Consider the following 17,532-nt stretch of genomic DNA (forward strand, 5'->3'; position numbering starts at 1 on the left):
GTGCCGACACTTCGATATATCTACCCACTACCCTTCACATTGGCGATGAGCGACAACGAATCGACCAATTTAACATCCCTTAAATGTTGTAGGATCACTCCACTAACCTTCATTAAATGTCGCATAATTATTCTATGTGCTAAGTGTTTCATCCACCTCTTCTCTGGGAGTCTCACTATGCCTATTGGCTTGAGTCCACATGCTTTCGAACCACATTTAATGGGACTAGGAACTGGTGCATGGCTCCTCAAAATTTCATGGTTTCAAAGGTTTACTTTGTGGCGTAGTTTGCCAAACCATTCGTTAATGTCATTCCCTAGAGTTGGGCATGCCTTTAACTGAGGTATGAGCCTTTAACCAAGGCGGGTGCCATGTGGGACATACCCATCGCACAATTAATGACAAAGATATCACAAGAAATGTGACAAAAGTGGATTTTGGGCATGGGTGTGCCAAAATGAGGTGTCAAAAAATTGACACTCGGGGTTTCATTGGGCACATTCAGATGACTTGGTGGCACAGTGGATGTGGAAAGTAAGCGTCCAACTTTCCTGAATGATGGGTGAAGACTGAGAGGTGAATTGTGTTGTGGATGGCATGAGTGCCCCAAGGCATGACACGACAAGCCCCCAAGACGAGTGGCAAGTGGCGAGCGACATGTTGGCCTCGGGTACGATGGACCAAGCTATAGGGGAAGTATGTGAAGTGATGGAGCGAGGGCCATCCAAATGAGCATGTTTGATAGAAGGTGGTGTTAGCCTTAGATGTGACGAGGCAACGTGGGATGACTAACGAACAAAATGATTGAACGAATGGACGTGAAATATGGGCTTAGATTGCAAGCGATGAGTGAAACTATGGAGGTTTGCCTAACCCAAGGCACACGACCCATGAGACGAGCTGGCCCAATGGTGACTAAGGAAGAACTGCATGAAGGGAGGCATCACCCTGTATATATACAATTGCATTGTGGATGAACCGAACACAACCAACTAATGAACATAGAACCAAAGACACATAACTAAGCCAAGGGAGTTGGGAATAAGTTGGAACAAGTTGCGATGAAGTATGGAGGAAGCTGAGATGGAAGGGAGAGCTAGGAGGTTTGCAGCGATGCAAACTCGAGCGATTTTGGAGTCGAACCAAGACACATGCCAAGATGGCTGATAGGTGACTCAAGTAGGGTTGTTCGGGTGTTGAGATGACCCAAGATGGGTCCAAAGGGTGGGAAAAATGTTTCTTCCTATCTTTTGTGGGTTTTTAGTTATGTACTTCTATGAATCGAGTTTTTATCTTGGGGCATCTGTTATATCTGTGACTCATTATAAATAAGATGAAGGCTAGATGATTGTTCCATTTATATTGTACATGTGTATGATGATATTTGTTAATGGTTTAATATCTTGCATATGATGTACATGACTAGTTAATGAATAAGTATTAACTGAAGTAAAAGAGACAGTAAGATTGCTTGCACTATATTTGAGGGTTATGATATTTCACAAGTAACTAATGATATAGAGATTATATAAGTAAACTTATTGTGAGGCATAGTTTGGGTGAAGTAACTTTGTACTTTATGAGGCATAGGTGAAATACGTTAGTTCCATGTGCTCGACGGGTTGCAGTGCACCCAAAAAGCGCTTTGTAACTATAGGAGCCCCTAGTTCGTGACAACTGCTGAGTTTAGTTCACATATGACATGAATTTCCCTATGCTCTGGGATTAATCTAAATCTTGACTTGATTATTTTGTAAATTAGATGGAGTTTTAGCTCTCAAGGTTCGATACTAAGATTTAAATGGTGATTAATATTGTTTGAGTACCCAATCATGGTTAACCTGTGCATTGGGCATTTTTTGAATAATTTAATACCTTGGAACATGACATTCCATTAAGCTTGATTGTTGGATGCTATGTCTAAACTTCAATAATAGGTTGTTTACACTTGTCCATCGAAGCTAAAAATAACCCCCGCTCTTGCCACCTTTGGTGACATCATAAGATTATTAATAAAATGGTTAAATGACCCTTTTTGTTTGTTTGTTAGGTAATGTGAGTCCTGAGATGATTGACACACCTAACCTGTGGCTTGAGTAACTGCGACCCAGGGCATCTAAGTCATCAAAATCACCAGGGGATCACACTCGGCTTGGGCCACACCAACCCTTAGCATGACTGGATTTTTGCCCACATAGAATGAAACCAGTGACCTTTTCACCACTGAGTGTCTTAACAAAGCACCCTGTCACCATCTATTCTATGCCCGATGGACGATTTATTAACCTTATATATATTTTTTCTGATTTGATAATTTTTTTGAGACCAAATAACAATTATCACATTATTGTTTTTAACTAATAAACATTTCAAAATTCACATATATATATAAAAGGAATAAAATAATTAAATATAAATCTATTTTAAGTAGTATACACAACCTTTTGTCCCGGGGCAGCTCAATTGGTTAATTTGAGAAATGCGAAATCATTGAAATTCGAAAGACCCAAATTCAAATCCCCTTACTGTCTCGGAGCAACTTAATTGGTTAATCCAAGAAATACGAAATCATTGAAATTCGAAAGACCCAAATTCAAATCCCCCTATTGTAACTTGTGCTACAAGGAAGAAGACATATCATAACCCTATAAATTCACTAATACTTACATGCTACTACATTTCTCTGAATTACCAAAAAATATAAAAATAAAAATAAAAATATATATAACCTTCCTTTCCTTTTCAATATATACTAAAACAAACAATTAATATATACCAACTTTAATTCACCCCACAATCTACCCGTCACATTAAGATCGATTACAATGTTTGATTAAACAAGCATCCCATTAAAATTGTTAGTGATATTTAATTAATTACACATGTAGACAAAGAGATTAAAAAGAATTTGCAACCTCTTTATTAAAACCATACATTATTAAACAAATCAAAGACAATGTGTTTTTGAATTAGATGTTTATCTAGTTTTCGGATTCAGAAGACCACAGCATAAATTGGGAATGACTTTGATGGAGATGTTTATCTAGTTTTCAAATTTAAAAGACTAAAAAAACTACAACCGCTTTATCAAGGTCATAAAACCTTATTAAACAAATTAATGATAATGTTTTTGATTTAGATGTTTATCTAGTTTTGTGTTGACTTCTTTAAAAGCCTGAAGACATATTCCACAATTAATAAATCCATCTTACACGAATTTATAATTCCGTACATTAACAAAACCGTTTTTTTGGATGTATTTATTGTACCGAAGATCTATATTAGTTATATTTACGGAAAACCCACTTGTGTGTGGGTGAGTGAATTATTTTTATCTAGAAATTACTTCTAAGTATGTTAATTTTAATTTTTAATGGTATTGGAATTTAGGTGAAGAGGATAATAACGATTTCTTTTTATCAGGGTATTTCAGTGGGATTGAAATTTTTCTCTATTATGGTATTTTAGTGGGATTGAAATCTAAGTGAAGGAGGATAATAAAGATTTCTCTCGAGGATAATAACGACTCTTACTTGAGCTAGATTTTTCCCTACTAGGGTATTTCAGTGGGCTTGGAATCTAGATGAAGGAGGATAATAACGACTCTTACCTGAGCTAGATTTCTTTCTACTAGGGTATTTCAGTGGGATTGGAATCTAGGTGGAAGATAATAACGACTCCTAGGTGAAGGAGGATAATAAGATTTCTTTCTACTAGGGTATTTCAGTGGGATTGGAATCTAGGTGAAGGAGGATAATAACGACTCCTAGGTGAAGGAGGAGAGCTAGATTTCTTTCTACTAGGGTATTTCAGTGGGATTGGAATCTAGGTGGAGGATAATAACGACTCCTAGGTGAAGGAGGATAATAAGATTTCTTTCTACTAGGGTATTTCAGTGGGATTGGAATCTAGGTGAAGGAGGATAATAACGACTCCTAGGTGAAGGAGGATAACAGTGGGATTGGAATCTAGGTGGAGGATAATAACGACTCCTAGGTGAAGGAGGATAATAAGATTTCTTTCTACTAGGGTATTTCAGTGGGATTGGAATCTAGGTGAAGGAGGATAATAACGACTCCTAGGTGAAGGAGGATAATAACGACTCCTCTCGAGGATAATAACGACTCCTTAGGTCCGATATTTTTTGTTTGTTATAAGTATTTTTTCTTTTCCTTTTGTAAGTCTAGGAGGACTACATCTTCATCATGTCTAATATATCACCCTGATCGAGGCAAGGAATTGAACTTGTGACTTCACATCAAGGAGTGCCATAACAGAGCACCGATCACCATCTATCTGAAACCATATGGATGTTTGTTATAAGTAATTTTTAAAATAAAAATGTATTTGAAAACAATATTTAATTTTATAAAATAAAAATAAATTGTTTTTTTGAAAAAAATTAAGTTATTTGTTATTAAAAATATATATAGTTTTATTAAAGGTAGGTTTGATTAAGTTTTTAGGGCAATTTAATTTGCCATTCATCTTAACTACATATCTACCAAGGGTGGAGAGGAATGAAATCTCTTGAGATGGAGAAGGATAAAATCTCTTGAGGTACAAACATTTTTAGAGTAAAAAGAGATTAGATCCCGCTCGGTGTTGGGTAAATTTAGGGTTAGCATGAATTTAAACTTGTTTAATTATTAATAATTAATAATTTATTTTTATTTTTATGTAACTTGAATGCATCAAATTATTTAGGTAACACAACATAACAATAATATAATAGAATAAAACATTATAACATTTTTTCCATATTAAACTAAAAGCGCTTCTCGACACAATTGTAAAATTAAAAATTCAAATCCACCAATTAACTTATATATACTACACAATTATGAGATTACGATATTTTTAATTAACTTTATTTTTTCCATAAATTAAAACTCCATATTTCTTAATAAAATGTTTTAAAATCAGCCAAAATCCAAGAAACAAAGTCCCTACCTATAAATATAACTTCAACTTCTAACAAAATTCCACCAAAATTTTAATTTGAATAGTATTTATTTCATATTATTAATAAATAATTTTAAATGATATAATTTTTTTTAATAACTAGTCAATTCACATTAATAAATAATATTCAATAATAATTTATTCAACATTAATTAACCACTATGATATAACACCTTCTTAAAAGTATAAAATAAAAAAAGGAATTTGAAATAACTTTAATAATAAAACATATTTATATAAAATATTAATAAATAACGTGCATTTTAACGAACATGGCAGGTTAGATGGGAGAATATCTGGAATTTACTTTTTATAAGAATTTAAACAGATTAGATGTGCATTGAATGTCAAATTGGATCTGGGAGATCCATTTCAAAGATTTTAGGTCACCAAATATATCATCTTAAAATTTGGAGCTATGTTTAGGAAACATAAAAAAATATTCCACTGTGTCGTTGTTTGAATGGCAGCGTAACGCGCTATCCAACATATAAATATTACCAAGATTGGAGAATTTAGTGGCCTGAGCCTTCACATCGCACTTTCATAGGAGTCAAATAGCTGGGGAAGCGTGTGAAAACTTTCACAAATTTTCTTCGGATGAAAATGATGCTTCACTGGACACACTAATATTCTACCCACATGGGAAAAATCGATAATGTAAATATTTCATATTGTTGTATTTTCTCGAGGGAAAAACGCATCTCCATCCATCTGAGCCAAGGCGGTCAGTTCTCTCTGCGCGTACATTCTGTAAATCCCACATTGATTGTGTTGGTCTCGAGACCTACACGAATCTGATGTGGGTATTGCCCATATTTATTCTTGGAGAATCGAATTAAACCTGCACGATCGAGCTGATTGATGGGGTCATGGGCATCTGTATCTCCAGGTCAAAAGTAGACACTTCGATCACTAGCACTGGCACCCAGTCTGGTAAGTAACAGTTTTCTATACCCAATGTGTATAATATGTCACTGGCTTCATGCAGTTTTAAATCTATTTGATGAAATTCTCATAAGGTAGCGTTGATCTTGGTCAAACAGAGGAAACCCACAAGGGCTTTGCTCTTAAAATTGTAATTATAATTGAATTTCTGGTTTTTGAATTGTTTAGAAGCTAACTGGTAGATGGGTTTTATTTATACCATGCATTGATGCACAGCTGAAACCAAAAGTCCCGATGATATTGGCAAGCCATTGCCATCTTCCCAGACAGGTCCTTCAATTAGCACGAACAGTACAGAGAGCTTTCTATCGACTCCTAGGTTAGAGGAGAAATTGAGAGTATCATCTCAGTTGTTGAAATTCCAATTCAATGAGCTGAAATCTGCCACCAGGAACTTTAGGCCAGAGAGCGTTCTCGGGGGAGGTGGGTTCGGCTATGTTTTCAAAGGTTGGATAGAAGAGAATGGGACAGCCGCCGTCAAGCCTGGCACTGGCCTCACTGTTGCAGTCAAGACACTCAACCCTGACGGGTTACAGGGTCACAAGGAATGGCTGGTAAGCATATATTGATTGTTGCCATGAGTCACCTATCCGAAACAATGAAGCAGGCGCGCACTTGTATTGATTTTGTATTGTCTATGTTGAATTATTCTGATTCTCCAAATCTGAAGTACATCTGTTTGTAATGGGGGGGTTGTTGAATATGATCCAAGGCCAGTATCTGATTTGGCCTTAAGTTGGTTGATGAATATGACTCAAGGTCACGCTCTGATTTGGCCTTAGGTTGCAGAGTAGTAAACACTGAACACTAGTTTGGGCCCATCTAAACTTGGCTCTGAGAAGTACCTCGAGATTGTATATCGCAAATTCTAATCAGTAATATGTTGGCCATTTGTGTAGATTAGCACGAGCTTAACAACCTCGAGGTTCATACCAAACCTGGGTTTAGATGTGTATGGGCTATTGTCCATATTCAATGCACCCATGGTGCTGCCTACATTCAATGCACCTTTAAACTGGCACACAACGAATTTATCGATCACCCTCATTCCCACCCGGCTTGCAGAATACACCTTGCTTCAGCAGTGTCATTCTGTGGTTGAATTTTGAATGCTTGCTGAGTAGCTAAAGTGATACTGACTTTAACGCTCAATGAATTGGATATCTTATTTGATATGTATGCTGTCATGGGCAGATGGATATAGATTCAAGGAACCTGAAAACTATTTTTTTTTCTTATTTTGCAGGCAGAAGTCAACTTCCTTGGTGAGCTTCGCCATGCAAATCTGGTCAAACTCATTGGATATTGCATTGAAGAAGATCAGAGGTTGCTCGTGTATGAATATATGCCAAGGGGCAGTTTGGAAAATCACCTTTTCAGAAGTGGGTAACAGAATTTGAATGCAAACATGATCAAAATTGTGTGAAATTCTGTTTTCAAGTTTTGTTGTATAGGTTTCAGTCATTTCCACACAAATCCAATAGAAATGGTGTAAATTGCATTAGGCTTAACGACAATCCATCCATATTTATGTGTCTACCATTTTACAATGTGTTTGCTGGCTTTCATAACATGGGTCGTAGACATATCACATTAACTGAGGCCTTAACACTTGCCGGAACCAAAGCAACTATGGCTGTGGTATTGGTGTCTGCAAGTCAGGCAGAAAAAACTTTGATTTTGATGTTCATGTCTGCAAGCAAGTGAATCAACTTCTCATATGCAAGAGAGTTAAACCAAAATTTTCTGCCCTCAAGTGAGGAGAATTTCCTTATCCTTTAGATCTCATTTGGCTTTGTGACCTCAGCAAGATTGAATGCCTGAGCACTAGTCGATTAGTGTCATCCATTCCCTGATAGCTCAACTCCGTGTCAGTGAAATCTCGTAAATATATTGACTGGAAAGATGAAAAATCGTATCTGTTACTGGTTAACTGACAATCTACAACACTAATTGGAATGATTTTCTCATTGACTTCTCCTGCCGGGCACAATGAAGATACAAAAATAGTGACTGTCAAGGGGGTTCAACCTGCAATCTTTCAAACTTGTGAATTAGAATCTAGATGTTAAACTCTTTCGTGGATTAGGCTAGAATAGTGACTCCGTCTGCTTTAAACCTCTGGGCATGCATGTGCCCAACATGTAGTCAAGCTGGTAGATGTCATGGTTTCTTCCCAACTTTTCTTATCTAGGAGTTTAGCAGCATTTGAAAAGATTAAGATTATTCCTGTATTATTTATAGAATTAGTGTTGCCTACGTGTGATACATATGAATTTATGAAATGATTGTTGCAATCTGATTTCATGCCAAATTAGGTGTGTTTTCTTTTGATTCAGTTGTGTCTCAAATTTCCAGTGCCGCATCTGAGGATGATCATGATCATGTCTGCTTCATAAGTTGTTTCTACATATATTGAGCTCTATAACCGTGTCAGTTTCCAGCTAGGTAAAATTATGTATTCCATAGTATCAGAAAGACTTCCTATTGTTCAATAATGTAAGTTGGCCATCAATTGTTTTTCATTTATTATTTCACAGGAAATTTTCGTATCAAGAAACTTCCTAGGTGTAGTATAGAAGGTTACACATGATGAGGTACTGATAGGGTTTGCATCTAATAAATAAAGTATACCCTTTCCGAGGGCAGAGGGTATTGCTTGTCTCCACCTGCTGCAGGCTTGATCATAGATTTGTTAATGCTGTGGATTTCATATTATTTGCCTCTCTCTGCTGCACCTTGCCTTCTCTCTTTCTCTCTTGTACTTTATGTGTATGTATAAGTTTTTGTATAATATTTAATACTTTTTATATACATGTATATATTCCATTGCATCAGTTTGACCTTATGCTTTGTTCTCAGTTGCATATTCTAGTTTTCTCTAAAGATCGGTGGGGGCATATGGGTTAGTACTTTGCCCTTTGATTTTCAAACATGGAGAGTCAAATTCACCTGAGATTCCCATGGTCATTATGTATGGTTTTCTCCTTAGATCTCATTAAGATGACTATTCCTCCAGTGAAATTCGTAGTGCTGTTTGTGATGTATTGACAACTCCAGATTTTTTGAGCATCTTTTTACACAATTACCATTCTGAATTGTTTACCTGGATGAAGCAAATGTCAACTCTCTCCACTGAGATCTTCCATTTCAGCTGTTTCTGTTTCCTTGGTGCATTGATGCCCATTATGTTTCAAGAGAGGATTTTCATTGTGAAAAGTGAGGGGTGTTTTGGAGAAAAAATTCCTTTAGTGACACCAATTTCCCAAGTTTATCAACATCTCTGCCTCTGTCTAGAGCATGTCTTTTGAATTCTTCCCTATTTGTGTTGTTCCCATTATGTTTTTATTAGGGTCAATTTAATTCCAAAGGCTTTTTGGTGGTTGGAGACTGGTTTAGTTCCCCATTGTTTACCTTTACCTTGACACATGTTCTAGAGCAAGTACATGAGTTAATTTTTTCAAAGGGTATACATGAAACTCTGTTTGTATTGTGTAGCCACGAAGATCTGGTTGACCTCTGCGATTTCTTCATCCTCCTCTAGATCCCATTATTGTCATTTGAGATTTCAAATCCCTGTGGACAATCAAAACAATAGGAAGACCAAGTGTCTGGAGACCGATGGTGGATGTGAATATGTCAGCAATGCTTTCTAGTCATCTCTTGCATGTTAGGGCATCTCTTAGTAGAGAACCTTTTCTTATACTTAACAACAAAATGGAGTTATAAGATGAAAGAATAGTGCTATCATGGAGATGGCTCACTACATGCTTCAATCCAAGATATTGAAGCCTTCCTTTTGGGGATAAGTGGTTACATATATCATCAATAGAACACCTACTCATCCTATCACTAGTGTGACACCTAATGAGAAATGATATTGCAACAAATCATCTATTTTGCATTTAAGAATTTTGTATCTAGTGCATTGGTCCATGCTCCTTGTTACCCACCAGAAAGTATGTAACCCATAGGAGAAAATTTTCTCTTCCTTAGAGAGCTAGCCAACTAGTGGCCCTATATGAACAACACTTTACATGATGTCAAGATCCTCAACTTTTTGCTTTGGTCAGATTTCTCTCTCCCATTCTGCATTACTTCTTGATGGACGATGGTTCATCCATTGGCAGGTACTTTAACCATTTTGCAATCACGTGTTTTCACTTAATGTTATGGCTATACTAATGTGGATGAAGGGGCGAACTGAATAATTGACCAATTTTGACTGTATTATTGTTCCCTCACTTCACTTGGGGGGTTAGTCATTGGCTCTAGTCTAGTGGGACCTCCTTTGAGGCCACAGGGTTTTAGAAATGGCACTATCTAGGAGGCATTGATTGAAGTAGCGTGTCTAAGATATTCCATACCACTTTCCATCTTTCCCCATTATCCATCTCCATTCTTAGGGCAAGTGGTCATTAGTTATTGGGATTTGCACCTTTCATCCTCATCTTTGAGTTTGCACCCGAAAAACATAGCCTTAGAGGTTGATGCAACTAAAAGAAAGATAAAAGCATAAGAAAGCCATAATGAAAGAAAAAGATAAAATGCAAAAGATGGTTGGGACATTTGTTTAGCAGATGGGCAAAAGCTTAGCATGAGCTCTACCCCCCTCATTAGCCATCACCCAGTTTATTAAGCACATGATGTTTCATTCATAAAAATGAACTCTGGTATTGTCCCAACTGCGATGAGAGATAAATTTTGTCATCCTTAAGGGGTAATGGAAAATTTCAAAAGCAAGCTTGGGCTCTTGAGCTCCACACCCAAACAAATGACAAATCATAAAGAAGTAAAAGGCACACCAGAGGAGTGGAAAAAGCACATCGAGGAAAGGGCTAACTCATGCCTCAACAATTTCTTACTCTTTACACAAATACTCTCAAGATGTAGGACCTCCATTAGTTAGTCACATGGCTATGATTCCTTGTCCCGATGTCATTCCCACTCCGCAACCACCATTTTTCACACATATTTATGGATTGATGGGCCAACTTGGTACATGACTCTACCCCTTGGGGTGGAAACACCTAATAGGGTTATTGATCTAGCCATCCCTAATATAAGGAGGTAACTTGTTTATGGGATTGGATCTGGTTAAACATTTGAAGGTAGGTTTTATGTGAAGTATTTGTTGATTTGGGGTAGCATCGGATGTGCTCTAGCCATGAAAATTGGTGGAGAGGCTAAAGCACATGAGATTTCCAAGACCCAGAAATGGTTTGGGGAAATTCTACTTGGTGAAGGAGATATTAAAATAATTAATATTTTTAATAGGTTCCTGAGTCTAAACTTAGGAAAATAAAAATATTAATGGGCATTAATATAAAACTGGGTTAGAAGGTTTTAAAGGACATGGATCAAGCCAAATCTAATCTTAGTCGTTGATTAGAGATGTAATCTTGGCCGTTGAAGACTCAATAGAAAAAGTATAAGAGGAGGCTTGAGGGTCAGTTGGAGATACACCAGAGTGATCAGTCAGTTCGATTTTCTAGAGCGGGGTTTGCTAAGAGAAATCGAACCAATGATCAGAGTTGCAGCGAGGGGCAGTGAGTACAAGGCAGAGAGGCAGAGATAGTGTCGGAAGACCAGTGCAGAGGCAGAGATAGTGTCAGAAGACCAGTGCAGAGGTAGAGAGGTAGACGCAAAGCTAGAGGGACCCACGCAGAGGCCAGTAGTGACTGCGAAGAGGCCAGAAGGGCCTGCGTAATTGACGCAGAGGTTGCGGTAGTGACGCAGAGGGCCAGAGAGGCTAGGAGGGCTGACGCAGTGCCTCAGAGAGGTGCTAGAGAGGGTTTCGTGGAGCAGACTTTTAGAATATCTGCTTCCGAAGAGAGCAACTACTGCCAAATTATTTTCTCTGTTGGGGGAGCGAGTTTGGCACCCAGTGTACTCAAGAAAAGATGCTTAATAATAAAACCCTCATAACTGCTGCACCGGTTTTCCCAAGTTGGGTTTTTCTGGGGACGATTGTCCAAAAATAACGGTGCCCCTTGTGTGTTTGTCTATTTCTTTCAGCTGTTGATCTGTAGATGGATGACACTATTGTGTTTATTTCAGTATTTATATGGTTAAATAACTTGTTAGTAATTAAACAAGTAGGCGAAATTAACTAGAGAATACAAAAAAATTTCTAACGGGTAATACTTAGAAATTTCAACAGTATTATTGTGCCTTAAACATTAGGTAGGGTCCACTATGATGTATTAATGGTTATTGTCCCTAATAATTGTTGGTTACACTTGATCTTGATAAGGTTTTGTCAGTTGGTGTTATCACAACAACAACGACCTAATGGGAAATGATTCTCATCCCTTGCAACAACATTCCATAGGTCGTTTTACCCAGTCCAAAGAGCAAATATGACCTTTTTTGATGCAATGTTGCCCCTCTTGAGCAAAGCGTTGGGTAATGAGATGGTTCCACATGGTACTTGGCACTCTAGAGTACTCCCATATGCTGAAACACTAAGCCACTAAGGCTTGAGCCTTGGTGTTAGACCCAACATGCCCTAGGCCGACCTTGACACTGTTTGATGGGCGTTGCTTGTTTTGGAGACCAGATGATGTTGATTATCATTGAGATGATAGGGGAGGGATTGCACGTCATTGATGGACCCCAATGCTTGAGCATATTAGTGCTAGGTTACCAATTTTGCCCTTAAAAGGATGATGTGGGGCACCTTGGTGATGATGTCATGGATTTGGAGGCACTTCAAAGGCATACCCATGGACTTTTGGCTATTTCTTGGAGTATGAAGCATTCATGACCTATTTGTTACTTGCTTGTGGCATTTTGAGTTCCCTTGGAGGATGATGTCATAGTGGAGGAGGCTTTTCTACCACATGTTTGGGCTATTTTGGCATTATTTGTTATGTTTTTGAGCTATTGTGAGGTTGGCTTGTAACCTCTCACTTGTTGAACACTAAAGCAAACTTGTTTCAGGGATTTTACTTGTAAATTTGTAAAATAAGGGTGGTTTTTCTTTTGTTTGATCAATTTTGCTGCATGCCTGCCATCCTCAATTGTTTTAGGCTTCCATAGCTTTATTTCACTATAGATATAATCTTTTAATCCACAGATGTACATTTTTAGCAAATGTTCCTTGGTGAGTCCATTTTGTCGAGTTTGTAAAACTTTTCATTCATGTGTATTGTTGTTTACGTGTCCCTTCTATTTGAGATGTACAAATTTGTTAACAAATCATCATCTTCTTTGTCATGAAACCTTTTAATAATGTTGTCGTGAAACTTTGCCAATGAAAGGGACGAACATCACACTTTCTGGTCCACCAAAGGAACCAATCATAAGCTTCCTCTTCTAAGTTGTCATTATTTTTTCTCTTTCACCCAACGAAGGGTTTGATTCGAAAAGTCCTTCCATATTGTTGATACAAACAACTGCTCCTCTGTGGTCCTTACCACCATACTTCAGTAATTATCATTTAATTCTTTGATTGTTTTAGTCTGGTACTTTAGTGTGATACCTGCTACCTGAAAAGACTATTTCAGTTGTTTCTTCATGTTCTTGATCACTTGTATTTTGTGATTATGGGCTTGGTATTGGCCCTTGCTGGGCTAAGGCACTGTTAATGCATCTACCCTCTCAATAAGCCAATTAATTTGTCCATCATGGTAGTTAATTATCTTGGTAGCTTCGTCCTTGTCATGTTTGTCATTCTTAGCGTAGTTTTCCATTGCTCTTCAGATTCTGCAATTTTCACTGTCTTTGCTCTTTATTAATCGATCGCTCCTCTCAATTAATTCTGTATGCTTCTTTTCAACATTGCTGAGATGATGTTGTACGCCATTATAAAATTCTTGTTTAGTAATGACTCCAAAAATACCACTATTTCTGTCAAATTTTGTAAGGCTCCCTTAAATGTTTTTCAATCAGAGTTTGTACATGCTGCTATAGGTGATTATTTTCATTTAATTGACATTGCACACACAATCAGTTTCCTTCGATATAAAAACACACCAGAATATTTTAAAATGATTTGTGAACACTCCCAGAATTGTAAACAATACTATCACATCTTATAGCAGAGAGTATAAGCCTCAAAATGATCTGGCATTCATTTATGATAAGCAATGTACCACACCAAACAACCATACAATAATTTCAATGGAAGGGAAAACAACAATGATATAATGGGATAGATGAACCTGGTATTTAAATTAGCAAGATACCCCCGAGTACAGTAGCCAAGTCAGATTGTGGTTTCAGCAACATATATCCAGGTAGTTGTCTCCACTGTAATGTGCTATTTGTTCACTGCTTCAGCCTTTAATTAAAACCATAACACTTGTACACCAGCAGAGGAAATTCATGAGGCTCTAGCCTAGCATGCAGAGGCTCTTCATGCTTGTTCTTGTGTCAACTCGTCCCACCAAGCAGAGTTTCTTCCCCACTGTATCTATGCTTAGCCATCCATGTCACACGATACAAATAAAGGCAGATTACAACCCTCTGCGGCGAAAGAACACGTCCAACAAATAAAGATAGCCCACAACCTGAGTTAAAGTGTGGAATACGACCCCTTTCAGTCCAGAACTCATCTTCTGGAAGCAGAGATACGACCCAGTAGGCGGTAACACTTCCGGCTACCAAAAAGAGGTAACTCGACTCCCTTTTGCCCTTAAACAAACTTGGCCCAGCAGAGAAATTCGTCCAACAGAGAAAGATGAGACTCAAACCCTGTATGTGCTCCAATAGCTCATCCAATAACACCAGGAAACTCGTTCTCCTCAACTGTATGAGGCTCAGTCATTGAATCGACCCATAGAATTGATATTGGAGATGGGTTTCTTCACTTATTCCCTCAACCTGTCAGAATAAAATGAAGAACACCAAATAAGATCTTGAAATCAACCGATAACAGTTGGGTCCCTCAATTTTTCTTGTAAATCTTGTTCTCCATTGAAGCATAGTGGTGAAATCTGTGTGATTTCACTCATTGCACTGGCTAGAGTGTCTAGTTTCCACACTGAAACCAACTGTGTTAGTTTTTGGTAGCATCGGAAGTGCTCTAGCCTTGAAAATTGGTGGAGAGGCTAAGGCACATGAGTTCTAAAGAACCTATAAACCGTTTGGTGAAATTCTACTCGGATTGTATTTTATTAAAATAATTAATATTTTTAATGGAGTTTCTAAGTCTAAATTTAGGGAAATTAAAATATTAATGGGTATTATTCAAAATATGGGTGAGAATTATCTAGAAGGTGGATTAAGTCATTTTTAAATCTTAGCCGTTGATTAGAGACTTAATCTCGACCGTTCAAGACTTGAAAGGAAAAGTACAAAACAGAGGCTTGGGTTCATTTAGAAACACACACAAAGATAATAAATTGATCTGGAGTTTGATTTCTGGGGCTAGGAAGCTGAAATTCGAACTAAGTGATCATTCAACAACAGAGGGGTAAAGAGAATCCGGGAGACGGACTTTCCGGAGAATACTCACAGAGAGGCGGAGAGAGTTTGTGGAGGTAGCGCAGTAGCCGGGAGAGTTGATGCTGGGTCAGTTTGGGCCCACGCAGCCTTGATGCAGAGCGAGAAGGGCCAACGTAGAGGAGAAAGACGCTTGTCACGCAGAAGCCGAAATTGCTAGGGTAGCTGATGTAGAGGGTAGAAGAGCTAACGTAGGGTTGACCCATAGCCTGAAAGATTGACGTAGGGCCAACGCAAAAGTAGCCGAGGTTACACAGTCTTATTGCAGGATCAGTTGTAATTTTGCCGGGTGAAGTGAAGTAAAACTTACTCAGATTTTCTGCTAGTATTTTCTCTATAAAGGATTTTTAGATGAGTATCCTAGATTTGTATTAAGATATTTCTCCTGCATAATACTAAACCCTCAGAATTGCTGCACCGGTTTTCTCGCATTGGGTTTTTCTGGGGACTATTGTGTCCAAAAAGAAGTGCGTCCGATGTATCTTGTTCTTTGCTCTGTTTTCTGTTTCATGAGATCAAACATTTAATTAGTGTAGGTTGCCGAAGTAATTTGCTTCAGTATTCAGAAGATTAAATTGATAATGTATGTTAAAAAATCAAGTGAAGTAGATTCAGAGTTGCTGCAGTAGGGGTTACTTGAGCATAGGAATTTTCACATGGGATTAGAGCTTTGATTTTGAAACAGGAAGAGCAGACCCAATGGTGAGCAGTGAGGCCGAAAGCTGCACTTGGCAGCGTTTCGAATCCCCTTGAAGGGATTTTGTAGTCCTTGCTGGGAAGCAGATTCGAGGAAATCTCTCTCTGACTGAGACGACAGAGAGGTACGATTTCCAGTTCGTGAGTTTGCAGAGGCAAAGGGAGTGACGCAGAGCCTTAGCGCAGTGCTTGAAGGGCATAGTTTCTGTCGAGGTAGAAATTTGCTAGAAAAAAACGAAGACACGTAGAAGGGGAATTTTCTCCTTAGAGAACTTTCTGCTAGAAAGTTCGAATTTCTCACTTGCTTAGCAGTTGAGTAGTGCTAAGCAGTGACTAGAGGAGTCAGTGCGACAGTTGGGTGAGATGGCATCACATGGGCTTAAAGATTAGGACAGGTTAGACAAAGCCTCCAACTATGTCATATGGAAGACTAGAATCTTAGCTGTTCTAGAGGAATATAATCTCGAGGCCTACGTCAAAAGTGTTGTAGTTGTTCTTGCTGACAACTATCAAAAGAAGAAGTACAAGGCCGAGCAGGGGAAGGCAAAGAGGCTAATTCTTGATGGAGTTCGAGATCATGTGGTCTCACACTTGCAGATACAACTTGAGAGATGTGGGAAGCCTTGTCGTCTCTGTATGAAGGCTCTTCTGAACAATGAAAATGTATTTAAAGCAAAAGTTGCAACGGACTTTGATACAAAAGGAGAGGTGTGAACCTCTATCTCCAACGTCTTCAGGACACTAGAGACCAACTCGCTGTAGTCGGGTCCACTCTTCAGCCAATCGTGATGGTTAGGATAGCCTGAATGGAGTCTCAGATGAATGGCAAGTTTTCGTCCAAAGCATATTGGGTAGGGAAAAACTACCTTCATGGGAGGAGATGTGGGTGGCTCTTCAACATGAGGAGTTAAGGAGGGACCTAGTGAAGGTCAACCTCAATGGCAACAGTGGGAGTGGCACAAAGACGAAGAAGGAGGAGGAAAACGTAACTCTAGCATTGAAGGGACAACAAAAGCTGAAGCAGAAGAAGGACATTTCAAAGGTGAAATGTTTCAGATGTGGCGAGATGGGTCAGTTAGCATCTCAGTGTCTGTTGAAGCAAAAGGATAAGGATGAGAAGCATGATCCAAAGGTTGCAGCCGCGAAGATAGACGAGGAAGAGTATGCCATGGGTGCCCACATATCTCCAGTAGGGAGATGGGGCGATATTGAGCTGTAGTCGAGAGGCCTACATGTGGGCAGGATCCTTGAGGAGTCCACCTCTTGGATCAATTCCTTGCTACAGGAGCCCAAGATTCAATAGTAGCGGATGGACTTAGTGTCAGATGATGAAGTGGTTTTTGGAGGACAGATGCAATAGCTTGGGACCGGAGACTGATTAGCACAGAGCAAGGTTGGAAGCAGTGTAGATGGCACAGTGTAGAAGTCAGCAACAATGTAGAAGATTCAGAGGGTCAGTAGCAGTTAGATTCC

At 38.5% G+C, this 17,532-nt stretch overlaps 1 protein-coding gene across 2 annotated transcripts in view; it reads left to right on the plus strand.

Moving 5' to 3' along the window:
• The first annotated feature begins 5,341 nt into the window (after positions 1-5,341).
• Positions 5,342-17,532, plus strand: part of LOC149201113 (serine/threonine-protein kinase PBL34-like) — a 72,187-nt gene continuing 59,996 nt past the window's right edge. The window contains exons 1-3 of one of the 2 annotated variants that reach the window (XM_089402876.1): positions 5,342-5,901; positions 6,130-6,467; positions 7,160-7,295. In XM_089402876.1, coding sequence (XP_089259002.1) covers positions 5,838-5,901; positions 6,130-6,467; positions 7,160-7,295 — 538 coding nt within the window. In that variant the 5' untranslated portion in view covers positions 5,342-5,837. The remainder of the gene's footprint in view (positions 5,902-6,129; positions 6,468-7,159; positions 7,296-17,532) is intronic. The other variant, XM_089402877.1, reaches the window with a different exon arrangement.

This window comes from Pinus tabuliformis, chromosome 2_1, assembly GCF_031772625.1.
Source record: "Pinus tabuliformis cultivar Carrire ecotype Pingquan chromosome 2_1, CPIR1, whole genome shotgun sequence".
In the NCBI taxonomy this organism is placed as follows: domain Eukaryota; kingdom Viridiplantae; phylum Streptophyta; class Pinopsida; order Pinales; family Pinaceae; genus Pinus; species Pinus tabuliformis.